The following is a 17349-nucleotide window of genomic DNA, read 5'->3' as shown; positions in this document are numbered from 1 at the left end:
TTTAAAAGAAGCTAGCTAGATGACCGTGCGTTGCACGAAACATCAAGATGCATTTGTATGAGTAGTTTATCTTGTGAGAGAAAAGGATGAACGAGGGAAGGCCATATTTGCGAACGTGGAGAGGGGGGTGGGTATATTTTTGCAAAATTGCCATAGTTTTCTTCCTATCCGTTAGATATAAATCCGACGGCCTATATTGCAGGATGGCACGCACACCATCATCACCAACTCTGTTTTCTACTCCCTCCGTTCCTAAATATTTGTCTTTTTAGAGATCTCAACAAGTGACTACATATGGAGCAAAATGAGTGAATTTGCACTCTAAAATATGTCTACATACACATCCGTATGTGGTAGTCCATTTGAAATCTGAAAAAGACAAATATTTAGGAACGGATGGAGTATAAGAGTAGACATGGAGATATATCTCCGGCATGGTCTACAACAAAAATGTGCTGGACTGGTTAGCGCCGGATGCTCGCAACGCGATGACATGAGTTCGAATTCTGTTTTTAACTTTAGATGTTTATATTATATATTACTTATTTAATATATACTTCTTTCGCTACTGTTACTGACAGTGGAACCCACATAGTACTTAGAATACAAGATTAAGGATGGACTTGTTTCTTTTTAACTTTCTGTACGAAGCTATAGCCACCCTGCAAGTCACGTGTACACTGTACATGCAATTAACTTTTTATAGAGGGACAATCATACACGCAATTAACTAAAATGGATTGGATGTCACTCTATTATTTCCAGCATAAGAGCATCTCCAACAGCAACCGGCAAATTTCCTCCCGCTTCCTTCCGCGGAGGACGACATCAAACATCAGCGGCATACATTTTCACAACTCTAACCAACCAGATGAAAATCGTGCAAACACGGACTGATTTCATATAAGCATGAAGGATTTCGTATAAAAAAGCCGGATCTTCATATAAACATGATGGATTTCATCACATTTACATGAACTAAGCGGTGCCAATCCGGCTCTCTTGGTATAATTAATACTCCCTCCGTCCGGAAATACTTGTCCTAGAAATGGATGTATCTAGACTTATTTTAGTTATAGATACATACAATTTATCCATTCTTAGAACAAAAATTTCCCGCCAGCTGGAGAGGGAGTACATAATCTAAATGGCCGCCCGCGGATCCCTTTGTCTTCCTCATGTCTGGCAGACACTTTGCAGGGTCGACGAAGGTCCTCGAAAGAGACGAAGAAGCAAAGAAACCACATGAATGCGCAGTCGTCGCCTCGGCGGTGGCCTTCATGGGACCCAAGTGGCGGCGGCCTCCCGTGTTCTACTTCTCCTCGATGATGGCGGCGGACACGGAGAAGCTGGCCACCGACTCGTCGCTCTCCACGCACCCGGCTTCTGTCTCTGCCTGCATGGCAATGCCGCAGGCACGGGAGGCGCGGCACCGCAAACACTGGTGGCGCGGTACGATGCGGCAGCGACGACGCCTGTACCGGTGTGCTCACCGCCGTGCCGGCGTGGAGCAACTCGCCACTCCTCATCGAGCTGAACTGGAGCGGCGAGTTGCTGAACCACGCGCCTGCTTGGGGCGGCAACTGGCTCCGTCGGGCCAAGCGAGGTTGGTGAAGCACCGAGCGGCCTCGCCCGTATCTGGAGGGCTCGGCGGGCCACCCAGCCGGGTAATATGCCGGAGAACGGCTCCTCGGAAGCCATCAGAAGAGTGGAGAAAATGGTGAAGGAGGAGATGGGGGAGCGGCGGAGGGGTGCGATTCTTGCCCGCTGTCTGTCTGGCCTCATGTAAATAAAGGGCGGACGGTAGGATCTTGGCCGGCGTCTGGCCTCATTTAAACTGAGGGCGGACGGGAGGAGCTCGGCCGGTGTTGCGTTTAATTCCGGCCCGCTCATGAACGGACGTGTGGCCGGAGTAGGTTTCTCGGTTTGCATGCGGGTTTAACGGAGGGGTTTGATGGAGGCGAGGAGGCGTGTTCAGCCGGGTGTGCAACGGGCATCGCGGTACTATTCGATTTGACAGCGGGCGACGCAGTTCCCGATACAGCTTTAATGCAGACGAGGGAGGGAGTAGCGGTTCCCGAAATGTTGAACGGCCAATGCATCCTCCTTCAATTAATGCATGAGGGAAGTAATGGGAGGAGGACCGGGAAAAGAGGCTGCACGATGTGAATGCAACGCAGTTTGCCCTCATATAAAGGCGCCCCTCCATTCCAATGCATCTACCAGATCGTACGCACCTAAGCATTTGCCTAAGCACCTACACTAAGCGCAAAAGAGCTCACTCTAGACCCATGGCGGTGATGCGCGCGAGCGGCCAGCGGCTGTGCCAGATGGTCCACGACGTCGGCCTGCGGCATGGCGCTGAGGATCGTCTCCAGACGGTGTTGGAGACCGGCTGGTGGATGGCCGCCGTCGACGCCAACTACGACTCTCAGTTGGACCAGATGATCGTTGCCACCACCAACAAGTTCACCGTCCTCAAGAAGCTCGCGGACGGCATCGCCGTACTCCTCCAGCCCGCGCGCCCGGGCTCCTCATTGCCTAGCGCCCAATTAACGGTGCATAATACAGTCAATACCCTCAATAGGGTAGTGAACGTGACCGGGAAGTTCCAGATTAGAGGTCACAGTGGTGATTTAACCAGGTTCAGGCCTCCGATGAGGAGTAATACCCTACGTCCTGCTTTGAGTTTGTATTCATGGTGGGTGTACCTCGTGCGAGGGATTACAATGGGGGATAAGTGTTGCTACCGAGAGTAAAGGTCTACAGAAGTATGTGGGAGTGAGAGCCTCGTAGCCCCCTCCTTATATGCACAACAACGACTAAGGTCTATAGGAGGTAGATCCAATCTTGGTTGCCGCCATCTTGACTTGGGGCCAAGATGGTCCCTAGATATCTATCTGATGCTCCAGGCTCCGTCCTGTTGCTAGCTCCTTGATGGGCCTCCTAGGCCCCGTGGCAGGCCTACTGCCAGGCTCCTCGTGGAGTAGCCACCCCTTGTGTATTCCACTGTCGGCATCGTTTAAGAAGAATGATAAGTGTGACCAAAATACAGTATAGTTTCATGCCTCGCAGGTCGAGCATGAAAGCCATTTTCTTGTACGACAACTTACGGAGAGTTACATGGAGCAAAAGAACCTGCATATGATGTTCTTTGACTTGGAGAAGGCTTACGATACGATACCGCAGTATGTCATGTGTTGGGCCTTAGAGAAATGGGAAGTATATTAGCCTCATAAGGACATGTACGATAATGTTGTGACAAGTGTTTGAATAAGTGATGACGACACCGACGACCTCCCCCGATTGGACTGTGTCAAGGGTCAGCTTTGAGCCCTCAGCTTTTTTTCTTTGGTGATGGAATTATGTCATAAAGGATGTAAAAGGAGATATCCATTGGCGAATGCTCTTTATGAATGATGTGGTGCTAGTCGATGATAGTCGGATGAAAGGTTAATAAAAAGTTAGAGCCATGGAGATAAACTTTGAAATCAAACGATTCTAAGCTTAGTAGAACTAAGATTGAATACATGAGGTGTGAATTTAGTACATCTAGGCATGATGAGGAGGTTAGCCTTGACGAGCAGGTGGTACCTCAGAATGACACATTTCGATATTTAAGATCAATGCTACAGAAGGATGATGATATGGATGAAAATGTGAGCCATCGAATCAAAACCCAGATGGACAAAGTGATGCCAAGCTTCTCGAACAAGAGAGTGCCGCAAAAGGTAGAAGTCGTGTTCTATAGGGTGAAGATTCAACCCTCATTATTGAGTGTTGGTTAGCTAAAAGACGACATGAGTAAAGTTGGTTGACTAAAAGACGACATGTGTAGAGTTAGACGTAATAGAGTTGGTGTAGCCCTAATTGAAGAGAAGTCTATCCGACATCAACGGCTAAAGCGTGTTGATAACCTCAAAAAAGGCCAATATAGACCAAACTTGACATGAGAAGGCCATAAAGGAGGGATAAGAGTATCATCAAAAAACGACGAGTTGATTCCAAGATCACATAGGTTTCCGTAAACGGAAAGAGCTGGGGAGCTGGGAAGGCGGCCAACCGGGAGCTGCCCCCACCCAGCAGAGACGCCGAAACAGATATAGTACGGTCGCATTGTACAGAAAACTACAACCACGTAACATACCATGGTGCTACCAGAACGCCGAACCACTAGACTAGACAAGGAGCAACACAGTAAAGTGAAGAAACGCGGGGTGGATGCGGGTGACTCAAATCAGCCATGTGTAACAGATTAGCACACTTCTAAATCACCTCCATCGTCTACGTCATCTCAGTCTTCATCTCCGTCCTCTTCGACATCGTCCTCACTGATCTCGGAGTCATCCCCACTCGTCTCAGAGTCATCTCCATCCCCTTCAAGATCCTCACTCATCTCAGAGGCATCATCATCTCCATCTTCAAGTTCCTCCAGACCTGCACGAAGAAACGATGATCCATGATTGGGATAGCAAACATTTGTGTTATGAAATTCCTTTAGCCAGCAGACCCAATAAATGAGAAAACATTCCCCACTGAACGCATTGGAATAAACCAGTTTAGTAGATCTCCTACATACCCATCTCATGCAATTCGGGACACCACCTGAATAAATTGAAACAAGATAGCATCCATTAGGTTCGAGTCAATTGCAAGAAACCACCACATTTGCGGCTAGGTTTACAGGAAACCACCAACTCGTTAATCCGTCGCAAAAAACATCGGAAAATTTGTTAAGTCGTTGCAAAAAGCACTGATCGGGTGATTTAGCCCATTTGATCACTTTCTGACAAGTAGGACAGGATAGTAAGAAGCTGACTTGGCAAACAGTTGACACAAACACCCCTGGAATCCAAAACAAAAAGCAATCAACACCCCCCTATGGACAACTACCAGGGAGCTCCTCCATGCCGCGCACCCTCTCTTCATCCCCTTCTTGTTGCTGCTCGCCGCAGTTCGTCGCCTCCCGCCCGACCTGCAGCGCCTCCGCCCCTGCCTCCCTTGCAGCCCCATCGGACGACCACCTCTGCCACTTGCCTCAAGACGGCCGCCGTCCTACACGACCACAGCCCGGTTTGCTAACCACCATGGTCGCCTGCGCCGGTGACCCGGCCTGCAGCCTCCCATGGCGCCCCTCGCTGCAGGTCAACGACAAGCTCACGGGGCGTGTTGCTTCTCGTCCTTGCCCAGGAGCGACGACGTCCGCGCCATGGACTGGCCGCAGAGGTCGGGGCAGTCGAGGCCACTCGGATCCTGGTGGCGCACGCAATCGTAGGGTAGGAGAAGGGCACGGCGGCTCAGGGCATCCGGTTCATCGCGCATGAGGAGGAACTGCTGCGGTAAAAAGCTCGCTGGCAGAGGGACGGCACCTCACCGGAGGTCAGGGGCGCGAGCTCTGCCGGAGGTCCTGGCCGGCATCGTGGACGACGCATGGCGTGGAGGAGGAGAAAAGGCGTGGCTGGCGGTGGGCTTCCGGCCGCGGCGACAGGAGCCGGCGGGGGCGGCGCGGTCGGTTGTAGCCTCCTCCCAATCGGATCCAGAGAAGGGGATCGAGAGCAGGAGGGCTTGATTGCTTTCTATTTTTGGATCCAGGGGTGTGTATGTAATTATTTTGCCAACTCAGCTCCTTACAAATTGGCCCTACCTGGTAAAAAGTGATTAAATGGGCCAAATCATCCGATCAGTGCTTTTTGCAACGAGTTAACAGATTTTCCGGTGTTTTTTGCAACGGATTAGCGAGTTGGTGGTTTCCTGCAAACCTAGCCGCAAATGTGGTGGTTTCTTGCAATTGACTCATTAGGTTCTGAAACAAAAAAGACTTCTATAATGCAACAAGCGGATGTTTCTAGAGTAAAGCAACATATACTGCAACAACAATCTATACACATGAGTGAAGAACAAGTTCACCTGTCTGTGGCAGCAATCACTTCTTCATGGAAATCCTCCACTGAGTCATATTGATTCAGGAAATAAACCCCCGTGGCACCCAACACATCAGTTCCTTCAGATTAATCAAAGATATAATTAGTGTTGGTGAAATTTAAAATCCCAGCAACATAATGATAAATTAACTAATGAAATGCAGTTGAAGTATCATATTTTCAGCAAGCAAGTTGGGCATCACAGAATCCTGATATGTGCTAGGTTTTTTTTCCAAAGGACCACATAATAACATCATCTACAAGACATATCAACATAAAAAGACAAAGATCTAATCAAGCTGGACAACGATCTCATAAATAAGATGTCATATGAAGCTGGACAACAATCTTAGAAATAAGATGATGTCTGTACATGAAGTTCCAAACTGTGTTCCAGATTGAACTGACTTTTCCACATTGTGCTGTCTTTATTGATTCACTCTGCATGTATTAGTTGAATAGACAGCGAGACACTCCTTTCGGTTTCATGAATGAGGATAAATGTAAAGGATTAAAATAGTTTTGTGGTAGCAGGATATAGAAGATTTATTAATAGATTTTGATGGTTGAATGTAAAGAAAATACATGTGGGATCTGGGACAGTGCGTGTGTGGCTTAACAAACTGTCGCTTGCAAAATGCTGGCACGAGAAGCTTGCTGCACATGTTTGCATGGAACTCTGATGAATGAAGCTATGCCTTTGGATTGCACTATATAAGTCCAAGTTTTGTTGTCTGAGTCTCCCTGTTTGGAGAATTAAGGGAAGGGGATCAGAGGGGCAAAAAAGATGAGGGGTCGCAGCGGAAGGCCAGGAATATAGAGGTAACAGAGGAAAAAAAGTTTTCACTCCAGCAGCTCGCCACAGCTGACAGGCCACCAAGAATTTCAGTCCAAGCTTACATGAAGAACAATGACTGCTTCGGGTAAGAGAACAGAGGCGTGTGGATGAGGGATGTGCGAGAAAAGTGGTGGACGGTTACTTTAAAACGTCTCATTAAGTAAATTGGATTGTTACACAAGCCAAGCTGTACCAGCATCATATAGTGAATTTCAAGCATAATGGACTGATGTAAACAAGAAATGATTTCAAACTGTGTCAGAACAGCCTAAAAACAACATATACAAGACAGGCCACCACCAAGTATGGTGCATTCTGTGTTGGAGAAGAACCTTACTCTGAACCATCTATCTATGTATCTATCTATCTAGAATAATGGCCATCCGTGTCAGCACAGGCTTATGGACAAACAAAGAGCACCACAACAGTAAGGAAACATGAACTGCAACCTTAAATATTGAAATAAAAAAAACAAAGTTATATAACCCTGCATTAAATTAAAGGGTGTGAGACGATGCGCTATGTGCTCAATAAAATTATTAACACTTGCACAGAATTAATCATGCTAATGTTATATACACGCAAATCTGCAAATCACTTAAGAGAGAGTGAGAACAAGATGGGTACCAGGCACGTGATGATATTCGGTGAGCTCCGGTGGAAACTGCCAAGCATGGACCAGGCGGGAGGAGAGGTCCGGCATCCCCAAATCTTCAAAGTTCTCATACTGCACCACACTACTGTTCTGCAGGTTGACAGAGAAGATGTGCTTGTCCAGGAAGAAGTAGACCTCGTGTGCCTTCATCGGGTTGACAAGCGCCACAGTGGGGATCACATCCCGGTGCAGCGGCGTCCTTTTGTAGGTCTCATGGTTCCAGATCCCAGCCAACCTCACTTCGTGCGTCGGCTTCCATTGCGCCTCTGACGGATTGTTGGAGGACAGCGTCCACATGCTGACCACCGGTTCGTGTCTGGGGCCATGGATCTGCACGTACCGCAGGCTGCCTTCGCTCACCTTTAAGCAGCGGTGTATGTCACCGTTGATTGTGGACGGTGCAAAGGGCAGCTCGTGTTGTACATGCGGGAACTTGATTTGGTAAAGCACCGGTTTATCGTCGAAGGGGTCGCAGGCAAGTATACAGTAGGAGAAGTCGAACCACCAGAGCAAACCTTCATGAGTGAGAACGCCATCACCGCGCCACTGTTGTTTATCCAAGATTTTCGAGCAGTCGGGCTCCTTCTCGACCCACGAGTACAAGTCGACCGTGCAGAAGAGCGTGAAGAAGACATCTTCTTCGAAAAAGCACGGGGTGAGATCGGCCACCATGAGAAGCCTGCGGTTGTGATTGCGGATGAGGCCAACGCAGTGGCGGCAGTTGAAGCCGCCGTCGTGGGGGAAGATGCCCATCGTCCTGCGGAAAAACGGATCGCAGATGTAGAAGGTGAGCCCGAACGAGGTGTAACCGCATAGCAGAAGGTGGCCGCTGCGGTCGGCAGCCGCGATGTAGGGGTACTCGACTATTCCGGCGGGGCTGGCGACGCTACTCTCGACGAATAGGCGGGAAGGTAGCGGAACCTTGTTGAAGAAGAACGTCGCGTTGGGGAATTTCTGGGGCTTCATCACATCTTCCGACACATCCGGAACAGCGTACATGATGTACCACTGCTCCTGCGCCGCCGGGGCCATTGCTGGGTGGGGATGGGGTGGGAGGAATTGGATCGATTAGGGTTCCCTGAGATGTGGGATGGGAGGAATTGGATCGATTAGGGTTCCCTGAGATGTGTGCGGGGATGTGGTCGATGGACAGGGATCCAGTGACATGCCCATAGCATGTCACGCCGTAACATGGCCCTTGGATCTGGAATGGACAGCCAAGATTGATCAGTGTAGCAACAAAACACTGTGGATGTGGTCCTGTAGACGAAACACTGTAGATATTGTACTGTGGATGTACTGTAGACTGGGTACTGTTCAAGTTTCACAATTATTGTTGACCCCCTCCCATGAACAGTATGGTGTCTTGCCCCCCTCTCCCAGAGAGGAGGGGGTCAACAATAATTATGAAACTTGACAAACAGTAGTAAAAGAAGAGTTCCAAAAGTCCAAGAAAGAATCAGTATAGGAGCAGAAAAATAAACATACAAAAAAACTATTTAGAAATAAGAATATAAATATTTGAGCTTCTTTACAAACTTATTTTGCAGATTTAAACCTTCTTTACAATTGAACGTGATGCAAGAAAATATAACTGGGGAACCATGTTAAACAAACAGCAGATTAGTTTCCTCATGGAACTATTCCTTTGAGTTGAAAAAATTTCTTGCATTGGGAGCCTTGAGAATAAAAAAGGGAAATATGTTTCCCAAGGAAATCGGTTGCTCATTTACAGAACTGTTTCAGCTGTTTTCAGACATTGTTTACAGCCGAAGGTCTTGCAAAGAAACTATCACTAGACCAGCAAGAGAAAAAAAGATAGCTCTATTGTTAAGGAAACATTTTTCGCATGGAAGTATTCCTTTGAGTTGAATCTTGCAGTGCAACTTCCCTTGAAGGTGACAGTATTAATGAGACCCTTGAGAATAGAAAGAAGAAATATGTTAATTGGAAATGCAGGTGCAGAACATTTAATCATTGGGATTCTTTTGGGTGAACCCTGTTACACTAACTATAAGAATAACTAGATGACCCGGTTGCGTCAATGGCGCAAGAAGCGAATTAGAAAGAATGTTAGTAGTGAGTAAGTAGGAGATGTAACTGGAAATATAATGCAATGTGGATTGTAGGGCGAGAGGAAAGCAAGCATTCGAACCAAGCAAATAAGAATATCAACAGACCAATCATAAATTTTTGAAGCATAAGGAAAATGATACTTAGATATGATGTTCATACATAGCGTTATATATTACAATGCATGGTAGGTTTATTAATAATGAACATATGTTCGTAGGAAATACATAATAAGCTGCTGCATATTACATTGAGAGACTACTGGCATTGCCACGCAACATAGAACGTAGCTGATGGTTTAATCTATACATGCAATTGCCATAGCAACTAACATACATAGCCGGGGATAGCTTAAGTTCAAAGTCCATCAACGTGATAGAAGAAGCTCTGGAAAGACTGGCAGATGAACTATGGCAGTGATCTTCTCAAGACAAAGGTAATCACTTGATATTCAGAGAAGGCTGTTGTAGCTGGTAGTATCGGCATCTTCTGGAGGCACATAGGCCGTGGAAATAGATCCTCTCCTAAGTGGATATACCGATGTGTTTTGGATTACCTGCATTTTGTTTTCACTCAACTGGCCAAGATGAGCAATTGCATTGTGAATATCTATAGCCGCTTTCTCGAGCTCGCGACCACTTATGGAATTGGCTGAGCATACACTTCCTTTAGCTGGGCGGTGAATCTCAGAAGTGCTTTTAATCTGATATAAGTAGTCTGCAAAGTCCTTGCTAAGTTCTCTAATCTTCAGAGCCTGTTCTTTGATTTCTTTTTCTTTGTCCTAACAAACCAATCAGATGCAGTTCTCTTTCCTTTGTTGCAGCTTGTTGTAACTATAGTCTTTCAATACCTTGGCACGCACGGTCTCCATATATTTCATTACTCAAGCAGCTGCAACATCCATTGCATCTTCTATAGAATTGTATGAATAGCCAGACAATGCCATTGCTTCATCATCACGTTGCTGATGTTGTGTGCTCGGACAAAACTTGATTGTCGCTGCAATTCTTTCCCCAACTTTGCAGCAGAAGAACTGACATTGACATCCACAATTTACTACAAAACAAAGGCACATAACCTCTAAACCAATCTCCTAGTTCTGAAGCTTAAAATGAAGTACACCATGACAGAGTATATAAGAGAACATGCAGTAACTACAATTTTTCAAGTCCTGATAAATTTAACTTGCAAATTTGCATCTGTAAATAATATCTGCAATGTTTCTCATAAAAAATACTGTATAACGATAAAGGTGGCCATGTCAAAATAAAAAGAGACATGATCTTTATCCCATATGATTTCAAAGTTTAGAACATTTAGGCATGATAAAGGAATAATTAATATGCCTTTATATCCTAGAACAAAGTGAGTACACAATTATAACGATAACAAAACCTGCAATAGGCAAAATAACTATGCACTTGATTCGAGGAATAACTAAATAGAGAGGAAGAGCCAAGGGAAAGGCCATTGGTAACTTATCAAACATTGCACTACAATGATCAACGTACACTGAGAGCTAAAGTGGTTTCTCGTGGTTAATAGGCAAGTTTCAAAGGCCATGAAATGGTATGGAATTCCTGCTAGGAAATAAATACAGAGCAGTCTCTTAAAAACATATATACCAGTACAACCTAGACTGACCACAGATTTTATTTTGATATATTTCTTAAAACTAAAACAACATCTACCTTTTCTTGTACATTACCTTTAATTGTAACAGAACATGCATGGGCACCAATTAGTGAGCAGTTAAAAGTTGATTGATTGAAAGAAAAAACCTGAAGCATTATAATGCTAGCTTCAATTATTTAAAATTTATAGCATTTTAAAACCTACTCACCAAGAAGATTACATACACTTTATCTATGATATACAATGCGCACCAGAACTTATAACAAAGTTCAGCTAGTGCAACCACCAATAAGTTATGCGATGATCCAGCTTGTGAGAAAAACAAATTTGACTGTGTATGTTATGAAGATCACTCCAGAAACGTATATGTTTAATGAAATGAAAAAAATAAATAGCCAAATTTACACTTGCAGTAAGTGAAGGCTTTACTTTCATACCAAAGTAGTTTTGGGAGGCCAATGAACCAAAGAGAGGGAGCATAGACTGGAAGAAGCACATTCAGATTCAAGCTGTGAGTGATCCATAGCACTGGCAAGGTGACGAGGGAGTCTACTGAACATCATCTCGGTCCACAACGTGACATGCCAATAAAACCATTCATAAATTTTGAGTACCATCATGCAGATTTTCTGGAAAGTAAAATACAAGAGACAGAAAAAATCTCACTAATTACTCCACCTATGAAGTGAGATGACCAAATCGATTAGGATTAGTCTGCTCCAGCCTCCAGCCATATCTTGGTTAAAGATTCAATAACACCAAAGATATATTGCACCTGTAGCAAGTGAACCAGTAACACTTGGACTAATTCCCCTGTTATAAACATGCAAACAGGCGAACGGTACAAAAAGGTCAGGAATGCTATGTTGATCAAGAGTACTACTATTAATGTTGCGAAAACAAGTTCAGTCATTTGGCCACTGTCAACCTCGGGCTCCGGTATCACATGGCTGAAGCAAGCTGGCAGCTCAAATATGATAAAACTGTCTCTTTGAACCATAAAATCATTCTCCTCAAATTTATATGCAGCACAAAAACAAATACACAAACCTTCATAATGACAAGATAAAAATCAGAAAAGTGTGAGTCTGAACCGTATCATCATTTGCCTCAAATTTATATGCAGCAACGCCGCTGAGAACAAAATACACAAACATTCATATGTACAAAAAATACAGAAACTTTCATAATGACAAGCTACTACTAATGGATAGAATCACTATTCAATGGCCACTGCAGCAACCATACACAAAAAGAAAACGCAACGCCAGCGAAACCCATGGTAAATTAGGACCAATGCTTCAGCAAGCAATTATTAAGCATGCATGGCAATAAAACACAAGTCCTTCAAGGATGACTATAATGTATTAACACAATACAAATTCAGTTTCGGTATAAGAATCAATGAAGAAGCCTATGCCTACTTAATTTTGTCACAATATGTAACCAGAAGTAGTTGATTTAGTGGACAGTAAAATATACAACACACTCACCCTTCTGATAAAAGAAACTGTCCTCTAGGAGGGACTCTGCTTTGGAAGTAACATTGATGTACTGAAGAGAAGTGTAATGATCTTTAGCAGAAAAGGTACATGATAAAAAAATTATGAGCTCGATTTCAGTGCATATAGAATACTTTAAAAAATTATGAGCATGATTTCAGTGTATATAGAATACTTTAAACAGTTGAGTTATATATACGATGAGAATCAATCAACGCAATCTCTCTAGGGGTGCTATAACTGCTGCTCTACCTGTATTTCAGAACATAGAGCTTAGATCTTTTTTTGTCAATGCCTATCGATCCACAACTTTTGACAAACTTAAGGATCGTCGCCAAGGCAACATTCAAATGCATGCGGGCAGAGTCTTTTCCAGGTTCACATATTCAGTACAAGAAACTACCATCAGTATATACATGCTACAGAAGATTGAGTGATCACTATTTGGAAGTACTTATAATTAACTGGTGGCCTTGGATGGAACTAAATCGAAACAGCAAAAATAGTTGAATATCAATAAATTTAAGTACGTACCTAGCAGAAGCAAAAGTTGCTATTCTCCTTCGGAATTAACTACAGTTTGTGTCTCCTGAGAAACATGCATTTTATCTGACAAAGCACACACCAACAAAACATGTGTTAGCATAACAATATTCAGTCGTTGAACCCTCTTTGCATTGCGTCGACAGCAAATGGAATCGAAAAATACATCATTGTAGTGACAACAAAAACTGCAGTCTAGTGTAGCATCTTAAGGAAAAACAAGCAATGTTAAGAATAAATGGAAATAGGCAGGAGAGTTATTCTGTTTTGGTGGCATTCTGTAATGCATCAGAAATATATCTTAAAATCTACCAGTTCTAGAAATAAGTACCAATACGCGGAGAAATGGCACAATCAATTGCCTAATTCTCAAACATACCAAGGTCAGTCAATTGTCACATGCTGTATGTGGTCCATAATGAAATCTCTACAAAGGCTTATATTTAGGAACAGAGGGAGTATATCTAGCATAGCTTTGTTGGCACAAATCATCCTCAACCCAAATCTGCGCAACTTGGCGAGACAATGGTAGTGGGATAACGTACGTGGCGGTGTAGGGAAAGGAGCATGGCATACCAGTGCGGGTGGATGACGGGGGTAGACGACGTCAAGGCGTGACCTTCGAAGCCATGATGTGCGCCTCCTCCTCCTCACGCAGATCCTACTCCCATCCCTACACCAGACACCATAGCTGAGTGCTCCTTCTCCTCGGCCCAGCCTTTCCGGCTTATCCCGCTGCCATCCTCTAACCCACGCCATCCCCATACTCCACATCCCGCCATACCACGTAATTATAGTAACCGGTGTGTCTCAGAAACAAATTTTCTGCAACAGCACATGCCTATAACAGATTAAAAAATGACAAAGGATATGCAATGAAATGTAGGATATATGAATTCCTTGATAGAAATGTGTGGTTGCTTATCTGAAAAGGAGAAGATCCAGAGCACAACTGATAGAAAATATGATATGATCTCTCTTCTGGTGCCCTCCAAATAACCCTCGACTGCACAAGCAAGATATAAGATATTAAACATTTCACAGATACTAAGATATGCAGCTTCAGATAATGTCTAATGCTATTGTACCTTCTCATGCAGGACTGTTCCATGAGATTCAGTTAGAGGAACAAAAAAATTCTTATAATTGGAGTATCTATCAAATGATTCCCCTAGAGCCATATAGATGAACAACTTGTTGGAAATATGCTCTAGAGGCAATAATAAATGGTTATTATTATATTTCTTTATTCATGATAATTGTCTATTGTTCATGCTATAATTGTGTTATCCGGAAATCGTAATACATGTGTGAATATATAGACCACAACGTGTCCCTAGTAAGCCTCTAGTTGACTAGCTCGTTGATCAACAGATAGTCATGGTTTCCTGACTATGGACATTGGATGTCATTGATAACGGGATCACATCATTAGGAGAATGATGTGATGGACAAGACCCAATCCTAAGCATAGCATAAAAGATCGTGTAGTTCGTTTGCTAGAGCTTTTCCAATGTCAAGTATCTTTTCCTTAGACCATGAGATCGTGTAACTCCCGGATACCGTAGGAGTGCTTTGGGTGTGCCAAACGTCACAACGTAACTGGGTCACTATAAAGGTACACTACGGGTATCTCTGAAAGTGTCTGTTGGGTTGACACGGATCGAGACTGGAATTTGTCACTCCGTATGACGGAGAGGTATCTCTGGGCCCACTCGGTAATGCATCATCATAATGAGCTCAATGTGACTAAGGAGTTAGCCACGGGATCATGCATTACGGTACGAGTAAAGTGACTTGCCGGTAACGAGATTGAACAAGGTATTGGGATACCGACGATCGAATCTCGGGCAAGTAACGTACCGATTGACAAAGGGAATTGTATACGGGATTGATTGAATCCTCGACATCGTGGTTCATCCGATGAGATCATCGTGGAACATGTGGGAGCCAACATGGGTATCCAGATCCCGCTGTTGGTTATTGACCGGAGAGGCGTCTCGGTCATGTCTGCATGTCTCCCGAACCCGTAGGGTCTACACACTTAAGGTTCGGTGACGCTAGGGTTGTAGAGATATTAGTATGCGGAAACCCAAAAGTTGTTCGGAGTCCCGGATGAGATCCCGGATGTCACGAGGAGTTCCGGAATGGTCCGGAGGTGAAGAATTATATATAGGAAGTCCAGTTTCGGCCACCGGGAAAGTTTCGGGGGTTATCGGTATTGTACCGGGACCACCGGAAGGGTCCCGGGGGTCCACCGGGTGGGGCCACCTATCCCGGAGGGCCCCATGGGCTGAAGTGGGAAGGGAACCAGCCCTTAGTGGGCTGGGGCGCCCCCCATGGGCCTCCCCCTGCGCCTAGGGTTGGAAACCCTGGGGGTGGGGGGCGCCCCACTTGACTTGGGGGGGGGAGTTTCCCCCCCTGGCCGCCGCCCCCCCTTGTAGATGGGTTCCAGGGCCGGCGTCCCCCCCCCCTCCAGGGGGCCTATATATAGTGGGGGGAGGGAGGGCAGCAGCACCACAGCCCCTGGCGCCTCCCTCTCCCCCTGCAACACCTCTCCCTCTCGCAGAAGCTTGGCGAAGCCCTGCCGAGATCCCGCTACATCCACCACCACGCCGTCGTGCTGCTGGATCTCCATCAACCTCTCCTTCCCCCTTGCTGGATCAAGAAGGAGGAGACGTCGCTGCTCCGTACGTGTGTTGAACGCGGAGGTGTCGTCCGTTCGGCACTCGGTCATCGGTGATTTGGTTCACGGCGAGTACGACTCCATCAACCCCGTTCATTAGAACACTTCCGCTCGCGATCTACAAGGGTATGTAGATGCACTCCTTTCCCCTCGTTGCTAGTATGCTCCATAGATGGATCTTGGTGATGCGTAGGAAATTTTTAAAATTCTGCTACGATCCCAAACACTGGCATCATGAGCCAGGCCTATGCGTAGTTACTATGCACGAGTAGAACACAAAGCAGTTGTGGGCGTAGATGTTGTCAATTTTTCTTGCCACTACTAGTCTTATCTTGTATCGGCGGTATTGTGGGATGAAGCGGCCCGGACCGACCTTACACGTACGCTTACGTGAGAAAGGTTCCACCGACTGACATGCACTAGTTGCATAAGGTGGCTAGCGGGTGTCTGTCTCTCCCACTTTAGTCGGAACGGATTCGATGAAAAGGGTCCTTATGAAGGGTAAATAGAAATTGGCATATCACGTTGTGGTTTTACGTAGGTAAGAAACGTTCTTGCTAGAAACCTATACAAGCCACGTAAAAACTTGCAACAACAATTAGAGGACGTCTAACTTGTTTTTGCAGCATGTGCTATGTGATGTGATATGGCCAGAAGATGTGATGAATGATATATGTGATGTATGAGATTGATCATATTCTTGTAATAGGAATCACGACTTGCATGTCGATGAGTATGACAACCGGCAGGAGCCATAGGAGTTGTCTTTATTTTTGTATGACCTGCGTGTCATTGAATAACGCCATGTAAATTACTTTACTTTATTGCTAAACGCGTTAGCCATAGAAGTAGAAGTAATCGTTGGCGTGACAACTTCATGAAGACACAATGATGGAGATCATGGTGTCATGCCGGTGACGAAGATGACCATGGAGCCCCGAAGATGGAGATCAAAGGAGCAAAATGATATTGGCCATATCATGTCACTATTTGATTGCATGTGATGTTTATCATGTTTTGCATCTTATTTGCTTAGAACGACGGTAGTAAGTAAGATGATCCCTTATAATAATTTCAAGAAAGTGTTCCCCCTAACTGTGCACCGTTGCGAAGGTTCGTTGTTTCGAAGCACCACGTGATGATCGGGTGTGATAGATTCTAACATTCGCATACAACGGGTGTTGACGAGCCTAGCATGTACAGACATGGCCTCGGAACACACGCAATACACTTAGGTTGACTTGACGAGCCTAGCATGTACAGACATGGCCTCGGAACACGGAGGACCGAAAGGTCAAGCATGAGTCGTATAGAAGATACGATCAACATGGAGATGTTCACCGATCTTGACTAGTCCGTCTCACGTGATGATCGGACACGGCCTAGTTAACTCGGATCATGTTTCACTTAGATGACTAGAGGGATGTCTATCTGAGTGGGAGTTCATTGAGTAATTTGATTAGATGAACTTAATTATCATGAACTTAGTCTAAAAT

General features: G+C 45.1%; 1 protein-coding gene and 1 long non-coding RNA gene across 4 annotated transcripts; both read right to left on the bottom strand.

Annotated features, from left to right (window-relative positions):
* Positions 1-3961: 3961 nt before the first annotated feature.
* On the bottom strand, positions 3962-8549 carry LOC109748703 (uncharacterized). 3 transcript variants are annotated; one of them, XM_040401696.2, is made up of 5 exons: positions 8274-8549; positions 7387-8171; positions 5908-6001; positions 4580-4605; positions 3962-4437 (listed from the first exon to the last, which is right to left on the bottom strand). In XM_040401696.2, the coding sequence occupies exons 1-5, from the start codon at positions 8444-8446 to the stop codon at positions 4295-4297; spliced, it is 1221 nt and encodes a 406-aa protein (XP_040257630.1). In that variant the 5' UTR covers positions 8447-8549; the 3' UTR covers positions 3962-4294. The 3 variants fall into 3 exon arrangements, with proteins under 3 accessions (XP_040257630.1, XP_020163311.1, XP_040257631.1); XM_020307722.3 differs by having other exon boundaries at positions 7387-8549; XM_040401697.2 differs by lacking the exon at positions 4580-4605 and having other exon boundaries at positions 7387-8549.
* Positions 8550-9635: 1086 nt separating this feature from the next.
* LOC120974975 (uncharacterized) lies at positions 9636-14160 on the bottom strand. The gene is made up of 5 exons (XR_006669492.2): positions 13744-14160; positions 13159-13233; positions 11789-11935; positions 11560-11674; positions 9636-10543 (listed from the first exon to the last, which is right to left on the bottom strand). It is a non-coding gene; the product is annotated as an uncharacterized lncRNA (long non-coding RNA).
* Between the last annotated feature and the right edge of the window lie 3189 nt (positions 14161-17349).

This window comes from Aegilops tauschii, chromosome 2, assembly GCF_002575655.3.
Source record: "Aegilops tauschii subsp. strangulata cultivar AL8/78 chromosome 2, Aet v6.0, whole genome shotgun sequence".
In the NCBI taxonomy this organism is placed as follows: Eukaryota; Viridiplantae; Streptophyta; class Magnoliopsida; order Poales; family Poaceae; genus Aegilops; species Aegilops tauschii.
The sequence above is the reverse complement of the archived record's forward strand: the minus strand, read 5'-3'. Positions and strand labels throughout refer to the sequence as shown.

Excerpts from the sequence above, each read along its gene's own strand:
- LOC109748703 (XM_020307722.3), bottom strand. The coding sequence starts at position 8,446 with ATGGCCCCGGCGGCGCAGGAGCAGTGGTACATCATGTACGCTGTTCCG. Across the intron at positions 6,002-7,386 it reads CGAATATCATCACGTGCCTG|GAACTGATGTGTTGGGTGCC; the intron begins GTACCCATCTTG and ends ATTAATCTGAAG. Across the intron at positions 4,438-4,579 it reads TCCCGAATTGCATGAGATGG|GTCTGGAGGAACTTGAAGAT; the intron begins GTATGTAGGAGA and ends TTCTTCGTGCAG.